General features: G+C 40.9%; 2 protein-coding genes across 17 annotated transcripts in view; one reads left to right on the top strand and one right to left on the bottom strand.

Annotated features, from left to right (window-relative positions):
- The window catches only part of DOCK7 (dedicator of cytokinesis 7), a 96,022-nt gene that overhangs the window by 31,431 nt on the left and 46,791 nt on the right, over positions 1–17,800 (top strand). For all 14 annotated transcript variants that reach the window (XM_032696896.1, XM_032696895.1, XM_032696892.1 and 11 more), the window contains exons 10-14: positions 901–981; positions 2,448–2,613; positions 3,224–3,366; positions 5,747–5,840; positions 6,844–7,006. In XM_032696896.1, coding sequence (XP_032552787.1) covers positions 901–981; positions 2,448–2,613; positions 3,224–3,366; positions 5,747–5,840; positions 6,844–7,006 — 647 coding nt within the window. The remainder of the gene's footprint in view (positions 1–900; positions 982–2,447; positions 2,614–3,223; positions 3,367–5,746; positions 5,841–6,843; positions 7,007–17,800) is intronic.
- ANGPTL3 (angiopoietin like 3) lies at positions 2,659–17,094 on the bottom strand. Of its 3 annotated transcripts, none has more exons than XR_004358623.1 (8): positions 16,498–17,094; positions 15,318–15,428; positions 14,435–14,552; positions 13,620–13,733; positions 12,667–12,762; positions 10,606–10,878; positions 8,810–9,159; positions 2,659–2,757 (listed from the first exon to the last, which is right to left on the bottom strand). XR_004358623.1 is itself a non-coding variant. In XM_032696899.1 (7 exons), the coding sequence occupies exons 1-7, from the start codon at positions 17,092–17,094 to the stop codon at positions 8,978–8,980; spliced, it is 1,491 nt and encodes a 496-aa protein (XP_032552790.1). In that variant the 3' UTR covers positions 8,548–8,977. The 3 variants fall into 3 exon arrangements, 1 of the variants encoding a protein (XP_032552790.1); XR_004358622.1 differs by lacking the exon at positions 2,659–2,757 and adding an exon at positions 3,648–4,823; XM_032696899.1 differs by lacking the exon at positions 2,659–2,757 and having other exon boundaries at positions 8,548–9,159.

Genomic DNA, 17,800 nt, shown 5'->3' with positions numbered 1-17,800 from the left:
TAGCTGTTTTTTTGATTTGATGATGAAAATAATATAATCAGGGATAAATAAGACAGATGTGTTGTGTGTCTTATTGGGTGAATTTTTACATGGGTCTTACTGGGAAATCACTTTTCAGACAATTGGAATTACTGGTAAACTCAGCAGAGAATGCAAGATTTGATGGAAAGTAGTTTTGTTCCTTACTTTGTGGTAGTCTCTTGGAGTTCTACTAACAGAGAAGTATGAATGGCACATGGGAGAAGTTAGAGATATTCTGAGCTTGTAACAGCATGTGCAGAGTGGTGGATGTGGGAGGAAGGGCCAGGATGGTTTGGAGAGGAACAGTTTTCAGGCATGTGATAGGGGAGATATTTCTATCAGGAACTGAGTGTTAAGTAGTTTGTTACTCAGAGACTTGAGCAGCAAACATAGACTCTGTGGCTAACTTTAATTATTTGATTTGATTAATTTTTGATTTCATTATTTGATATTTTTATCTGATTTAAAATAATGCTTGTTTTCCCTGAGCGCATCCATGTCACCTGTTTACGCTGCTGCAATAGGACCTTATTATGGAGAATAGAGATAAGAACAGAACTCTTAAAGTGATAATGCTGAAGATAGTGTAAGCTGTCTTTAAAACCTTAAAAATGAGCTGAAAGTGGCTCTAGAACAGCTCAAACCCAAACTTTTATATGTTCCCTTTGGACCTGTATTTTACACTTGTGATTCAGTTATAGCTGGAAATCTGGGAACTTAATGGTTTTAACAACTCGAGTGCAGTGCTTGTTCCCTGACTCACAAAGGGAAATCAAGCTTTAACTTTTGTGAAAGAATGTTTTTGCTTCCCAGTGTTTGTTTAATTTAACAATCCTTGCTGGATACGTGTCCTTATAATGGTTTATTTTCCCTTTTCAGCTGGAAAAGGTATTACAGCAGGGAGATATTGGGGAGTGTGCAGAGCCTTATATGATTTTTAAAGAATCTGATGCAGCAAAGGTAAGAATGTTTTGTTTAAGTTTGTTACAAGCACTTAATAACTATTTTGTTATTAACATAAAGCATTTTCTTTTACCTTGGACTTACTTACAATGGCTGTTAAAGCCATTGATACTCTTTCTGCCTTTAAGAGGATCCGTTTTTAATTAAGAAACTAATCCTATTCTAAAGGCCAAAAAAAAGTCAAAGACCTTTGGACCTTGATGCCTTATTGGGGTAGAGTTCTTAAAGGTCACCAGTTTTTGTAGCTGGCAGGGGAGATGTATGGTTTCCATCAAGCTCAGTCATCTGTGATCCCCTATCCCAAAGGATCAACTCTGTGCTTACAGCTGGGTCAAGTCAAGGCAGCCTTGGATGGGAATTTGCAGTAAAATTTCTGACTTTTCCACTGCTTCTGCAGCTTAACCCCATCACTTCTGCTTTCCTCTGGAAGGGTTATAAAAGAGTATCAAAAATGGTTCCTGATTTTGTGTACAATTGGGTTGAGCCAAGTGGACATCGAAAGGTAACAGTGAGGACTGGATGAAGGGCAAACCAGAGGTTCCAGCCCTTGCGATCAGAGCCTTTCCATTATGCTTTTTCAAAGGAACTGGGATGTTCATTTGTTAGTTTTAACCAAATTCTTAATAAAATATTTCCTTCCTGAAGTTCAGATATATTTTAGGTGAAGAAGTTTACATTTTTTTTGTCTGTGTCTGTCTTTATATCACTGTACCACAGTATGAAAAATAAATGTTTTTCACCTCAGGTGTATAGATAAAAAAAGTGAAAAAACTCCGTTTCCTGTGTTCCTAAGTGAAATTTTGGAATTGGATTTGCAAGATGCCCCAAGCATGGGTGAAAAGATAATTTTCAACATCTCCTTCAAAGTGCTTAAGCATGTCCTGATCTAGAGCCGCAGCTGTTTCTCTGTTGTTACCCAGTCCCTGTCTGAGGTTTTCTTAAAGTCTTGTAGGTAACAACCTTTCTAAAGCAAAAAATTGCTAAAGAGCAATATGCAGAATTATGGAAAAATCCTCTTTTACTCCCTTCTTTCCTCAACAAAGTATGATACTACTTATTTGAGCAATGTTTTGAGTTCCCTATGCAACTAGAGATGATCTGAGTACCTGCTGCATAAATTGACATTAGGAAAGGCCATTTCAGACTTCAGAGAGGAAAATTCAGATGTTTTTGAAGGAGCAGTGGGCAGATGAGCTCACTGAGATTTGACAGGCCGTTCAGAAGGGTTAAAAGCATGAAACAGCTGCTCTGACAGACTGTCCTGTCTCTGGTGGCCTGAGGGCAGTTTTGGGAAGCAGAAGTTGCATTTCCACAGCACTTGGTGATCCTCTTCTAGCAGGTGCTATTGAAACAGTCGTTGGGAGTTAGAAAAGACACCATCATTCCTCACTTATTTTGCTAAATGAACCTTTGTTCCTGTTCTTCTCTTTTTAATATCTTGAATTGAATTATTTTCTTCACAGAATAAGGAAAAGTTGGAAAAACTGAAAGGCCAGGCAGAGCAGTTTTGCCAGAGACTCGGCAAGTATCGGATGCCTTTTGCCTGGACAGCCATTCATCTGATGAACATCGTGAGCAGCGCTGGGAGCTTGGAAAGAGATTCCACGGAAGTCGAAGTTGGCACGGGAGGTACAGTCCTTGGCACCTGCATGAGGAAATGTGGGCAAGTCCAGAGTTTACTGAAGTCTGGATTCATACCCTGTAGCTGCCATTGCTCCTTTTATCGCTTCCCCCCCGCCCTGGGCCTTCTGATAGTCTGGGGTCATGGTTGAACTAAAACAGAAAAGTCCATGATAACAAATGGATTTATCTTTCAAGGATTTTACAAGCAAACCATCTGTTATATTATTTAAAACCAAGCTTCTAAGACTGAGAGAGTGTTCCAGGCTGATGAACATTTTCCAAAGGAGTGGATTAATCTTTGTGAGCCGCATAGCTCATCTGAAACTGCTCTTCAGCATCCCCAAAACTGCCAACTTCATCATCTTTCAGAGCAAGAGAAATACATAAATCTCAGCATGATAAAGACCTTTATAATAGCAGTAAGGCATTGTGGTGAGGTTGCTGTGAGAGGAGCAGGAGTCAGCTGTGCTTCACAGCCTCTGGGATGGGATTGCCTGAGCATAACCACCTCTTCTGCCATCCTCAATCAAGGAAATCCTGGCTGGAACAAAAGTAGGCTCTTGGACTGTTGTTTTTCTTTCTTTTTTAATTTCTTTCCCCTTTTTATTTTTTGCAGAACGTAAAGGATCGTGGTCGGAGAGGAGGAATTCCAGTATTGTTGGGAGGCGTTCCTTGGAGAGAACCACGAGTGGGGATGAGGCTTGCAACCTGACCAGTTTTAGACCAGCTACTCTGACAGTGACAAACTTCTTCAAACAGGTAAGATGTGAAGCTGTCTAATTAAGGAGTTGTTCCTTGGACAGAGGGGTTTGATCATTTGAAGTCACTTTAGACCTGAATGACTTATTTGTGATGCTTGTAATATTTCCCTGATCACAGGGGGATCTTGAACATCATGCAGTGGGTTTATTGTATCATATATTAATTATCATATAATCACAGAATGGTTTGGGTTGAAGGGATCTTAAAGCTCATCTCATTCCAACACCCTGCCATGGGCAGGGACACCTTACACTGTCCTAGGTTGCTCCAATCCCTGTCCAACCTGGCCTTGGGCACTTCCAGGGATGGGGCAGCCACAGCTTCTCTGGGCAACCTGTGCCAGGGCCTCACAGATATTTCTACCCAATAGCCTACTTTCTTCCAGTTATATAATATTATATAATATATTCTGCCAGTAATGGGTCCACAGTCAATTGATGGATTCTTTCAATAAATTTGTGAATAATTATCTTGTGGAACTTGAAATTGGCTGCTTTTGACTTGAATGCTAAAGCATTGTTATGGCTTAGTGACTTAACCACTACAATTAACAGAACTGGGTCCTCACAGAAGAACATCAGTTTTTCTTGCTCCAGATTTTTCTAACATGCACTGGAAAAGTCACTGGCTGAATGGGGCTTGGAGCAACCTGGTCTAGTGGAAGGTGTCCCAGCCCATGGCAGGGGGTGGAACAAGGTGGGCTGTAAGGTCCCCTCCAACGCAAACCATTCTGTGATGGTCAGTTGATTCCTTTGGTTTCACTGGGTGATTGAAACATCAGCAGGCTCAGAACCAGGTTCCTCAGTGTGATTTGAGGTTGACATCAGTTCTCTGGACACATCCAGGGATCCCTAAGAAACCAAAGCATTCTGCTTCTGATGCTGCTTTGCTGAGTGGCAGCTCTTCTAAGCCAGAGCTTGGGATTTTCCCAAGAAGAAGTAGAAAACATGATTTAATGGAATAAAATTTTTAGTTAAGCTTAGCAAAAAGTAATGAGCTGAAACCGTTTTCTAAGATTTGCTTAGTGCCACATCTTGTTAAGAAAACTTTTTATTTCAGTGTCACCTTTGCGTATAAAACCAGATTTTACAGTGACCAGCAGATATCTTTTGGTCTGATTTCTTGCTCATTGAGAATACAAAGATTTGTGTTCTATCCATTGAAAGTTGGCTAAGCTCTTTTTTTTTTTTCTCCTTTTTTCTTAATTGTTTTGTTTATGTGCCACTTGCACTGTGGGGAGCCATCCAAAGTCTGGTCTTAAATACAGTAGTGATAAGGAGAAATGTCATCAGGGACATCAGGTCATACTGGTGCAGAGCATGTAAGTGAGGGTCGCTCCTGCCTCTGGTGCTCTCTGTGTCCATGAAACTCAGTAGGAGTGAAATGGGGCTCTGTGTCAGTGACAGAACAGCACTGGAAGCTCCTTTTACTTGGGAGATTAATAAAATCCAATTCTGCAATGAAAAAAAGTAAGGCAAAAAAAGCATTACTGCATTGCTAATGCAGCCTTTCCCCTGACCTGCTCTGCAGCCCTTGTTGGAATAAAACTGGTGTAAAACACCATTTCACACTGGCCACTAAGTTATCAAGGATTTAAAAAGCATGTATTTATTTACTTTGAGGTTGTTTTCTCTTGACAGCTTTGAAACAGCTTGTTTTATTAATTTGCCCTTAAAAAACTGCCAAACATTAAAATTTTAAATTTCTGATTCTTATCTTCTTTTTCTTAAGTCTAATTAGTTGAATACTACCCAGTGTTTTTATCCTTCCATTTGCCTTTTTTTTTTTTTTTCTTTGTGATTTATTACCTTTTTTAGCAGATAGCTTCTGCTTTGGGGTAGTTAAAGAGTGGCAGAGGCATGTTTTCTGTAACGTTTGCAAAATTAACAAAACTCTGAGCTACTCGAATGTGGTACAAGGAAGACTGACAACACTCCTTCCACTTCCCACTGTTTCTTAACACTTCTGGAAAGTAAGATTCATTTAGGCTCATCCCAAAGGAAGGGCAGAGGAGAAGGAATGAGGCTCACTACCTGAATGACAGATACTTTTTCAAACTATTATACTTTCTAAAAAATGGATATTTTTGGGGAAATCTCTTAACAGCCATTTTCAGTTTTGAAAAAGATAATATTGATGGGGAGAGAAAAGGTTTTCAATTAAAAGTTCCTGTAGCTGTCATGATGATTAATAAGGGATAAAGGAAGGGAAAAGGATGGAGAAATGAAGTGTAATTTAACATGTTAATGTTAACACCTTATTCTGGGATGGTACATTTTGATGTCAGAGGAAAGAGACTGTAGTGTGAGATGGTTTATTTGCTCTCTGGCCGTTCTGGTGGGTTGTTTAGATAACCAAATTCTTCCTACCCCAACAGGAGGGCGATCGCCTGAGTGATGAGGATCTGTACAAGTTCCTGGCTGACATGAGACGCCCGTCATCGGTGCTGCGGAGATTGAGACCCATCACAGGTATCAAAGGGGATCTTTTTGGGTCACATGTTAAGGTATTTGGTTAATCCGTCCCAATTTCCTTCAGTTCTTGGGTGTTGTCACCCAGGAACCCTAAAGAAGTCATTGACACCAATCCATAGCAGACCAGGAGCACTAAGGTGCGTTTTGGCAGGTTTTTCACTGGTACAGGTGCACATGCAGCTCCTGTCACACTGAGAGTAGTATCTGTGAGAGCAGGATGCAAATCCCAGTGCCCAAAACCCAGCAGAGACTGAGGAACCCTGTTTTCCCCTCTCTATCCAAAAGGAGATCCCTCTCCTGGGTTAGTAGGAACAGACTCCACCTCTGCTTGAGAAAGGGAAACAGAAACGCTGGCACACCAGCAGTGAAACTGGTCCTTGACCTGTGCTATTCCTGACAATATTTACTTAACCTGTTCTTAAAAATCTCCAGTGACAGCAATCCTGCTGCTTCCTTGGATCATCTCCCCAGCACTCAGCTGTCCTTGCACTCAGGTTAAGCTTTAAGAAAACTTGGCAAAATTATCTTGCTGCAAATTAAACTGATTGTGGTCTACCATGGCCTCAGGGCAGTGATCACAACCTTTCAAGCACTTGAATACCATTATTAGTTTATGCTGTTCACCCTCTTTTGTAGCCTGACAAGTCTCAGAGTTTTTCAACCCTTCCTCTATACCCTTCTTTTGTTTGTAACAATAGTTGGCCCTCACAGGAGCATTATCTACACTGTATTTCCCCAGTTTGCCTATGAAAAAATCATCTGTGACTTGTTATGATACATATTTCCTGTTAGTCCTTATTATCTGGTCCCCCAATTGCCCTAGATATCAGTTTGACTCACTGATAATTGTTTTTAACAGATCCACATCGACTGTAATTTATCATTTGTTTATTTATGGAATTAATATGTAGTATATTAATCAGAAGAAGGAAAGCATGGTTATGCTTTTTTTGTTTAAATAATTTCTATTTATTGTAATAAAATAATTTTCTTCTTACAGCTCAATTAAAGATAGACATATCTCCAGCTCCAGAGAACCCCCACTACTGTCTCACTCCAGAGCTGCTGCAAGTCAAGCTTTATCCAGACAGCAGAGTCAGACCTACAAGAGAAATCCTGGAGTTTCCTGCCAGGGATGTCTACGTTCCAAATACCACATACAGGTCAGAGCTTTGAAATACATTTCACGTTTCAGGGCCTCAGTCTGGCAAGTCTAGAAATTCCTACCTTATCACCTGCAAAACTTGGTATCTGGGTAGATCTGCTGTGCCAGAGGCACTAAGAGGGTTCAGAGTGACACAGCAGAAGATACACAGTTGTGAAGGGACAGACATATTTTCACCAAAATTGGCTGTGCATAAGAGCACGTGAGAGATTTCACCGTTTCCCAGAATTCAAGATGGCATTTAGTTGAATTCTTTTCAGTTTTATGTCGGATTTGTCCTTTATCTGTCTGCTAAAGTCATCATTCTATTACTGGTTTTATTACTTTCTGACACTTTCAGTAACTTTTTTTCTTTTAAGTAAGGAAAAATGGAGAAAATACATAACATTTTCATTCATATTTCCATTTTGATTTAAAAGCAATTTCTTTGTTTACAATGCCTGAAAAAAAATCTTTGGAAGATAAGAAATTTTTCTGAATATCCTGAAAAACAATAACCTTTCTATAACTAAGACCAGACAGGGAGCAGATTTCTGTTCATTGTTAATTTAAAGCTTTTTCACAGTATCTTTGAAGACATTACATGTCTGAGTAATTTCAGCTGAGTAATTTCACCATCTTACCAAATCCATTATTTCTTTTTGTAAAATTTAGATACAAGCCAAATTTTTATAATCCAAAGTTTATAAGAAGAGTTTAGTCAAGTTCCATATTGTGTCTTTTGAAAAGTTATATTTATTTATTTATTGGACAGGTAATGAAACCTTACGATACACCAGTACAAATAAGCATCACTGCTTGATCTCTTCTTTATAATAAATGCATGAGAAGTAAAAGTATTCTTTCTGGTATTTCTGTAATTAGCACATTCTGTTCACAGTTGGTTTGCTCTGGAAAATTACAATTTAAAACCATTTTCTGTGTGGTTGCAAATGTTGAGATAAAAAATCTGTACTGTACAAGGGTTGGGTGAGATAGACAAGTCAATATGACTCACTGTAACTGCAGAATTGGGGTCTGGATCCCTCAGCACTGATCCTTAGAGTGTCCTGCAGCTGAAGTTAAACACGGGAATGTCCTCAGGAGCTGGACCAACACTGTCACATGGGCTGTGCCTACAGGGTGTGTGGGTTGGTACCACTGGCCCCATTGGAGTTGCCCCACAGGCAGCTGTTCTCTGTTTGAAAGGCGTTTTGTTGTGTTCTCACTTGGTCTTTCATTTTGTTTCTTAGTTGGTTGTACTAAGAAGTCACAAAGGGTTGGCTCTGATTCATTTCCCATGAGAAGTCGTAGTCGTGAAGTTATTTTTCAGTGTGGTATCTGAAAGATCACTCTGCGCTCTGGCTCACTGATGTGTGTGTGCACACACCTATAACTGTGTGAGTACAGTGCTCCAGAGATGATTGGCCTCAGCTACACTGCTGAGAACTTGCCTGGGAGTACACAGAGCCCTACAAGGGGGAATTACCCATCTTCCATTTGCTCACAAAAACATTCTACAACAGTAAAATGAACTGAACATCAAATTAGTTACTTTAAGAAACAAAATTTCTTTTTTTCCCTACAGGTTAACACCTAAATGTTTTTCCATACCATCATGCCAGCCCTTTTTTTTCCTGAAACACTTTTTGTTTTCCCTACTACACAACCCAAACCCAAATGCAACAGCCTGAAAACCCATTCCCCCAAGCAATATTATTCAGTACATGAGTAAGTGGTTGACTCTGAAGCATTAGAATTCATCCTGGGGAGGTAAAAGCTCCACATTGACGTTGAGGCTTGAGGGAATAAAAATACTCACCAAAGGTATTGTAAGACCATCTCAGATGCCTCAGGTTTATGTATTGGAGAAGACTCCATACAGGGTATGGATTGAGACAGGCATCTGTTAGTAAACAAAACATGGAGTCCTTTGATGTGGTAATGTTCAGTGAGTATGTTCTGAATTAAAATGCATCAAGTCGAGCCCTCAGTCAAAGCTTTTTAAATCCGTTGGGTGTATCATTATTTTAGTTGACTTGAGCAAGTAGTATCTTCCTTTCTTAGGCTTCCAGTACAGGCCTTTTCTTCTGTCTAGTCTTGCTCTGGACCTTGGTGTGACGTATTTCCCATTCAGGTTGGTTTCCTCACACTCACTGTGCCACCAGCCTCCTAAGGAACAATGTGGGAATGTCAGTTACTGCCACTTGTACTCTGACATGCTGCTCCGTTTCTGAGGAACAGCTCCTGTTTGCAGCATAAATCTGCTTTAGACTCTAGAATTGACGATTACCCAGTATACACCAAACCGTGGAACCATTTAGGTTGGGAAAGTCCTCTAAAGTCACTGATTCCAACCATTCCCCCAGCACTGCAAAGGCCACCACTAACCCATATCCCCAAGTGCCACATCCACATGCCTTTTAAATTCCTCCAGGGATGGAGCTCCCACTACTGCCCTGGGCTGGATAACCCTTTCTATGAAGGGGTTTTCCATCATATCAATCGAAGTCTCTCCTGGTGTAACTTGAGGCCGTTTCCCCTTGTCCTGTCCCTTGTTCCCTGGGAGCAGAGCCTGATCTCCCCCGACTCCACTCTCCTGTCAGGGAGTTGCAGAGAGCCAGAAAGTCCCCCCTGAACCTCCTTTCCTCCAGGCTGAGCCCCTCCCCACTCCCTCAGCTGCTACTGGTGCTCCAGACTCTTCCCCAGCTCTGTTCCCTTCTCTGGACGTGCTCCAGCCCCTCAGTGTCTTCCTTGGATCCCTTGCTGGGAACCCAAAACTGAACCCAAGAGCTGAGTGACACTCTGGGCATTGTTTCAGACATTCACAATTTTCAAGCCTAGGAGGATGTACAAAATGTTGCATGAAGCAGGTGCCTGGAGGGCAATTCTGTATCCTCTGGTTTAATCATTTAATTGCTTTTTCAATTGTTTGCTTTTTCCTATAAACTGGCAAACATAGAAGCTCTAGAAAATCAAAGCATTAAGAACCCTTTAAACAAATTATCTCTAAGGAGCCTTGCATCTCCTGCTCTTTTGAAAGTGATTATAATATGTATACTTGACAAACAACTAAAATCTGCCTTTGAATGGAACCTCACTGTCATTCTTAACTTTTGGGTTGTAGTTAAAATGGAGTTAAGAGGCAGTTTGTCTTCTGTGTTTTCTTGCAAGAAGGCATTAAACAATCCCACCTAGGGCTGCCACACCAGACCAAGCATCAGAGCAGAGACTGCCCTTGGCTTCATAGCTCAAAATCTCATGGTGGGGGTTTATTTCAACTTGTGCTGCCTGTTCTGTTTCTGATGTTGGTAATTTACACAGGAGGGCAGGGTTAGATGGGGTATTGGGAAGAATTTCTTCTCTGTGAGGACAGTGAGGCCCTGGCACAGGTTGCCCAGAGAAGCTGTGGTTACCCCATCCCTGGAAGTGTCCAAGGCCAGGTTGGACGGGGCTTGGAGCAACCTGGTCTAAATGGAAGGTGTCCCTTCCCATGGCAGGGGTGTGGATTAGGTGAACTTTAAGGTCCCTTTCAACCCAAACCATTCCAGGATTCTATGATCCTATAATTCGTGCAACAAAGCAATTCCTATGTTAATATTCCCAGCATACTGATACCTAGGAAGTTTTGTGGGCAGTTGGAGTCGTGTTTTGTGTCCACATCACGGTCTGCAGTAGAGAACTGCAGCTCTGTCTGCTCTGGGAGGGCGTTGGGAATGCTCCCGGAGATCCGGGAAAGCTGGAGGGTGTAGTTGGTGTCGGGGCCTCCCAAGCTGAACAAGTACTCAATGTGACGTTTGTTTCCTTTCCAGTCCTGCAGCTCAATCCGTAGGATATAATCCCCTTGTTTAGTGATGGAATAGGTCTTGTTCAGGCCCAGCCAGAATTCCTCTGCAAAGTTAGAGTAAATAAATGTTGTTAATGTGGAATTAGGCATAAATACACCATGTATTTCAGATCTTTAACCCATCCCTCAGCTTGTTCACCTTTAAAATATAAATATTTGAAAATATATGTTCAAGTAATCTGCACAAAGGCAGACCTGGGAGATGTCAGAGCTGAGGACGAGGGACAGAAGTTTGTGGGGAAAGGGCTGTGTGATACACTTTCCCTAAAAACTCACATTTTTCACACTGCTATTGAGTTTGCTTTTACAGATAACCTGTAGGTAGTATGTGTGAAAATAGTATTTAAAAGGATTTATTAATTGCTTTAATAAAATCAATAATTTGAGTCTTGGGGACTGTTGATCTTTGCAGAGGTCTGCTGCTACATTCTTTTTGTTTACTTCTGTTTAATTGCACACCAATGATCAATAAAAGCAAGAGATATAAATGAACTGGAGCTTCTCTCTTTAACTTTCCCACCTCATGTGAAACTCTGAGAGGGAGACATTTAAAACATGTAATTGGAACTGTGTGACAAATGAAGCAAATGACATACATAAAACCTAATGGCAATTGTTGCATTTTCTAAGGAACGAGCTGCAGAACTAAACTTGGGTTCCCTTGTGTAAAAAGGGAATTTTTCTTTTACTAGAATTCTTGGAAATTAGTTTAATTAGTTTCATATATTATATTCATTAAGTAGGTGATTATCAGTGCAGGTAATTGCCATATGTAGAAAGTGTGGCTGAATGTGAGTGCCATGTGTGCAGCTGGCATTTAAAGCCATAGAAGATAAGATGGTTGAGTAAAATAGTCCCACCATTTACAGGTTAGTAGCAGTAACCTGGTATATTTGATCACCTCAGAAGGAGTAGGATGTCCACTGAGTAGGACATAACTGAGAACAATGTAAAACCTGACACTGAAAAGATGTGGCTTAATCTTGGTGTAGTATTTGGGAATTGGAGACTACTCAAGGGGCAATTATAGCTTTCAATATGATCAGTAAAACTGTACAGGTGAAAATCTACCTCAGTTGTGAGTTACTGTCTCAAAATTGAGGCAAAGTTTGAGATACAGCAGCTCTTTATTGTAAAAGATGTGGAAATAAGTCAATGCTGCTGCCCACCTTGGTGAGGTTTAGATCTGCGCTGTGCCTAGAAAGTAAAAATATTTTCTAAACAAAAGGAGTCTCATCTAATTCTGTGAGAAAAATAAGGAAAATACTTTGGATGGGCAAAGAGCTGCTGTTGGGCAGCTCTTGGTGCTGCAGATTCCTTGGAGTTGATGATTAACGGGGGAATGTGGGTGTTTCCTCACCCTATCCCACCATGGAGGGGATTGGCCACCGCACAGAGGAGCCAGATGTGTTTGCCCAGGGGAGCAAACACAGCATTCGAGTCTCTTGAGGCTGGAAAAATTCTTGTCATGGTTTTAGGGGAAACAGGATTGCAGAGGTTGAGAGAAAGTAGTGACAGAAACTTTGTGAGGTTTTGCGTTTGTGAATATTTTAAAGGCTTTGGATGGTGCTTTTATCAGTAGTAAAATCTTGATAAAATAGCATTTAAAGCATTCTGGCCTGATTCAGTTTCTAAACACACATTTGAAGGGGTGTCTTTGAGAATTTTACTGAGTTGTGTGTTCTGGTAAGTGCTTTGTGGTAGTCTGCTGAATCAGTCACCTGTTCAGATTTTACTGCAGGTTTTACCTGCTCTCATGTGAACACCTCTCCATAAGAAGATTCAGCTTCTCAAATCAATTGATACAAAGAGACAAAAAAAGGCATATTTACCATTGAGGTCACCAAACCCCTTTGTGTAGGCATCCCAGGTTTGGTTGAAATCCAGTGATCCATCCACTCTCTTCTGGATTACAGTCCAGGAGGTGCCTGTGGAAAGGGGAAATGAGTCACAACTTGGCCTTATTGCCTGTCTATGAGTGTGCTCTTGGGTGTTCTAATTTTGAGGTAGAATGAGTTACTTAAAATCTTCCTGAAGGGAATTCAAGTGAGCCCAGCTGAAGAGAATGTGGGACCGTTAGAGTGTCCTCACCACGCTCGTGGTGACTCAGCTCACTGGACTGGCTTTGATAGGCTACCTTAACTGGATTTCATTCATTTATGAGGGCTGAGAGACAGAGAAAATGATAAAAAAGAGATGTGAAAAGCTCTAGGCATTGGATCAGATTGTCAGACTCACTCTGCTGATAGTGCTTGGCTGCTGGTACAGCTCTGGAGGAGGGATGAAGTGCCACTGGAGCTTCAGTGGGGCCTTTCTCCTGACCAGGTCACGACACCCTCGTTTCACCAGTTTCAACCAATGTAAGCAGAGGAGCTTTTTGCACAGGGCAGCCCCATATGGGGCTATTTACACATCCACTGTTTGCTTTTCCCTGGGAGATCTATTCATGGTTGCCATATAATGGCTTTTATAATTACCATTTTCATTATCTATAGCCTAAAGGGGCTCGTTCTTTTGATATACTTAATTGATATAATATAATTGAAAGTCCTTTCCTTGGTATAAGCAAAAAGTGAGTAAGGTGAGTGAAGAATGAAAGCAGTGTTAAGGAGATTTCAGGATATGGAAAACCTGAGTTCAGAGCACAGACAGGCCAGTAGGAGAAGTCAAGAGGATACATAAATCACGGCGGTAAGTTTTTGTGTACTTTGTGATGAGACACAGTTGTTTGGCTTATAAGAAGCTACTTATGTGAAAATGAGACTATTGCTGGCACAGCTCTTACCAAATTTCATTTCACAGTAGACATCAAAGGCTTCTGAGCTGTTGGGCTTAATGGTGTAAACACCACTGAACCGCTCACCACTGTGATAGAGAGCAGTGCAGTCAGGAGCAGCACCTGGGAAAGCAAACAGCAGGCATTTAGAAATCCTGTTTTAGGTGTGGTAAGTTGAGAACAAAAAAAAAAAAAGTAGAATTATCATATTGGGAGTTTTATAATAAATGCCATGGAATGGGCAGACTACTTTGAGCATAATAATACTGCCAAGTTGTACATAGGTTGAACTGCCTGTATTTTTTAAGGTAGGCAAGGTTTCGGTTTGGAGACTTCTGGAAAGTTTCTAAGGCCTAAGACTAGACTCTGACAAATGGACTTTCTACCCCATGTAAAGTTCCCTATAAATACCATTTCCCCTGCTGGGCTTCACCACTGCCTTTCAACTGTATAGAAAGCTCTTCTGAATCTTTTAATTAGATGGTGTGAAGTAAATTAGTTCTCTGATCATACTCTGCAACACAGACATGGGTTAAAGGATGGCCACAGCACATATTTACAAGAGGTGAATGGATCCTGAGGACAGGATTGCTGCATTATTGGACTTTGTTCTCATGGGTCACCCCAGAGACAAGTACACCTGTAGTGGTGCTAAATAGGTGACAGTATTTTTTCCAAAGGAAGAAATGTAGCTCCTTTCCCACACCCCTGTGTATAACATGAGAGTCTTTTAGTCTTTGACTTAAATACTGACTCAAAACTTTCACAGAGGATACTGTGAATGCAATGTGTGGTGTAGTTATGTCTGAGAGATGAGGTCTCACCATCAAATCTGTATCTTCCAGCTGTGGCTTTGAGCACAGGAAAGGGGATAGTCTCTGGTTCTGGTTGCTCCTCCGTGAAGGAGTTCTCTGTGAGTTCCTGGAGCTCTATGTGATTTAGCTGAAAGAATCATAATTATACTTAATTTCCCGAGGCTCTGAAATGATGAGGTTCATGGATCAAGCTGAATAATACCGTGCTGAGAATAATTTTTTTGTGAATGTAATCCATTAGAATACCCGATTTGCCACATAAAAATAACTTTAGCACCACACTGGCGGATTTCAGGTGCATGAATGTCAACTGAGCCACTGCTCAGACAAGGTAGGATTCATGAGACAAGTAAATGACCCATTCTCATGAGGAGCACCTTAATGGGCAAACAGATTTAACTTATTTCCTCAGGTGACATCACTTACACAAATAATACCAACATCTAAAGAGCACAGAACCCACAGTTCCTTAGGCTGAAATGCATTTTCCTTTTATAGCCTCCTCTTAGGAATAAGTTAAATATGACTATGTCTGTTATACCCGGTGTTACGGTGACACATGTACTGCAGAACGTGGCTCCCTGGGGGAGTGGATATTGGAAAAGCAGAAAGAGGTAGAAAGTAATGAGACTTCAAGACCAATGGAAGAGCAATAATATGATAGATAATAAGATAAAATCAAAATTAGCAGTCACAAAATGCAGCAGCCTGGTGTTGAGAGACAATCTCTCAGAGCTGTTCCTGACCATAGTACAGCAGCCTCTCACCTGAATGGGCACCTGTTTGTGCTCAAAATTGTTCCTATTCTCCTCTACATCCCCAAACTGAATGAGGCCCTCAACTCTTTCAGTGTAAGGAGAGGTGAAAAGAGGAGCAGAGATGGTTCCTGTACCTTGTCCTCCAGCTCCTTGATTTGGTTGTGCTGCCTGTCAAGCTGCACGTGCTGGGCCTCCACGATTTTGAGAAGCTGCTTGATGTCATTATCCTGCTGCTCCACAAAAGCCTGAGGGCAGGAAGGAAGAGAGGTTGTGGTTAGGAGCAATAGAAGACCTTCACAGTGGTGCTACCTCTGTAACTCTTGTCAAGGGGCCAGTTTTGAGATCACAAACTATTGGTCATTGCCCTTCCTTTTCAAGAGAATTGTAGAATATCCTGAGTTGGAAGGGACCCACAAGGATCATCAAAGTCGATCTTCAAAGGGGTGTCTGCTTTGCCTCTAAAGGGGCAAATTTCTTTCCTTCTGTAATAATCACCCATTTTTTTCCAAGACAAACTACTTTGTAGACCATTTTTGTTGTTGCTTTCCTTCCGTTTTCACATCCAGAACAATTTGTGTTCTGTGGGATTGGCCCTTGATTCAAATTAGGTGTATGTCACTGACCAAAAAAGAGAACAATTCCCAGCATTTAGGGTATTAGATTGGGATTTGGGAGATTGGGCTTCACCTGCTTTGACAGAAACATTCAGTATTTTCTTTAACTAGTTTCTTAGACTTTTTATGCTTCTGCAAAATACAGTTAACACTTCTTTTTCCATAGAAAACCTTATATCCACCTAAATACTTGCAGGTATAATTCTCTAAACATTAATTTTATCAACACTTGTAAGATTCTTTGGTCCTGGAGGATATATGGATTCTATAGTTGCCCCTCTTTAAAGGTTTAAACTCCCTGTTTCTACACTGAGCAGTCATTTCCTAGTGCATTGATTTGGGATGAGATGATGACAGCTCATCAGTTTGGGAATCACATAATTTTCCCCATTACAAGACTTTTTTATCATCATGATAACAAAATATCCTAAATTTGATTTGCAAAAATACTGAAAATGATACAGAGCTTTATAATTTCACAATTTCTCACTGATTTCACATGGGAATTTTACTGCAAAATGTACAATATATCAGATTAAGACAGTGATTCTTTTAAGATTAATGCAGTGATTTCTCAAAATACAGAATAGTATGACAGTGAAGAGAAGGGAAAGCACGAGCTTCTGTTGCATAACTATTGATAATGGCGTTAGAGTGAACTTTGGGCTCTGTCTGTCAGGGCCTTTCACAGGTCACTTACTTTGAGTGAAGAAATCTCTTTTGTCTCTTGCATCAAAGGCTGGATGATGGCCAGTTTGGTGACTTTGTCCTCCAGTCCCCACACTTTCTCTTGCAGCTGGATTTTGTTTTGAATGAGGTCTTCTATCTTCAGATTCATCTCCTGCGAGAGATTCTTTATCTCCTCGTTGTTGATCTGCAGTCTAGCCGTGGTTTGCCTGAGCTGTTCTTCTTCTTCCTTGATTTCGCTGGTTTGCAGGGAGAGCTCGTAAAAGGACCTATCAAAAATGTAAAGTTTTTGAAGGATGTCATTCATCTGCCCCTTGGTCTTGTGGACAAAGTCTTTCAGGCCGTGCCCGAGCTGCAGGAGTCCATTGGCCAAGATTCGTACATCATCCAACATGGCAAATCTGGATTTGGTCTCAGGAGATCCAGCAGAATCAACGGAGAAATAATCCTTGTCTGCTGAAAGAGCAAGGGGGGCCATGAATAGTAGGACCAGAGTGATATTCATGTTTTCTCTTTGCTCATTCAGGATGCAGAGACCTTTCCTGCTAATAGTTTTTGCTGTGTGGCTGCTCTGAGTTGCAGAATTGGGTCTATTTATACTCCTCTTCATTTCAGAAGAGGCGGCCGGTGGGTTGATCATTAAACTGTGTATGTGCACGAACGTAACCCCTCACAGATGTAGGTTGATATCTGGGAAGATAAAACTGAGAGACGGGCACGTTGCTGATTAAACTGGCTCTGAACTTTTCCACCTGCCAGACCTTCTGTTATAAAACGTTATTGATGATGTAGTGTTTTTCACACAACGCTTTCTAAAAGATTAATTTTGGGTCATAATCTTGATAAGGGCTCAAATTGCTACTTGTTTGTGTTGTTTGATTCCTTTTGTTGCCTCGGGAGTATGAAAGGATTTACCACACTTAAGAGCACTGGGTGTTCAGGTTGTGCAGCTCCTTGATAAGCTATGGAAGGGCAAAATATTCCCAGATGATTCACATGACTTGATTCTCATCTTGTACTGTTTTCTGATGTAACTCATTGTGCTGCAGTGGATTTACTTGTCATCTAGCTCAGATTAAGTGAGAAAGAGGGAATTAGGTCCAGAGATTGCCTGGATGTGATTCTACTATGTTAAGGTTTGTGCAGTTATTTACACCATATAAAACTTATTTTTTAAGAGCTGCTTTCCAGAGGTGGATGAGATAAATAATATCTCACATTTCTCACCTTACCCTTTTTTTTTGCTGTTTAAGATTCACACTACATAAAGCAAGGCTGCAAGTGCTCTGAAATAAATACCCTGTTCTGCAGTGGGT

This window comes from Chiroxiphia lanceolata, chromosome 9 (assembly GCF_009829145.1).
Source record: "Chiroxiphia lanceolata isolate bChiLan1 chromosome 9, bChiLan1.pri, whole genome shotgun sequence".
Lineage (NCBI taxonomy): Eukaryota > Metazoa > Chordata > Aves > Passeriformes > Pipridae > Chiroxiphia > Chiroxiphia lanceolata.
The sequence above is the reverse complement of the archived record's forward strand: the minus strand, read 5'-3'. Positions and strand labels throughout refer to the sequence as shown.

Excerpts from the sequence above, each read along its gene's own strand:
- ANGPTL3 (XM_032696899.1), bottom strand. The coding sequence starts at position 17,094 with ATGAAGAGGAGTATAAATAGACCCAATTCTGCAACTCAGAGCAGCCAC. Across the intron at positions 15,429-16,497 it reads AAGAGATTTCTTCACTCAAA|GCTTTTGTGGAGCAGCAGGA; the intron begins GTAAGTGACCTG and ends TCCTGCCCTCAG. Across the intron at positions 10,879-12,666 it reads GGGGTTTGGTGACCTCAATG|AGGAATTCTGGCTGGGCCTG; the intron begins GTAAATATGCCT and ends CTAACTTTGCAG.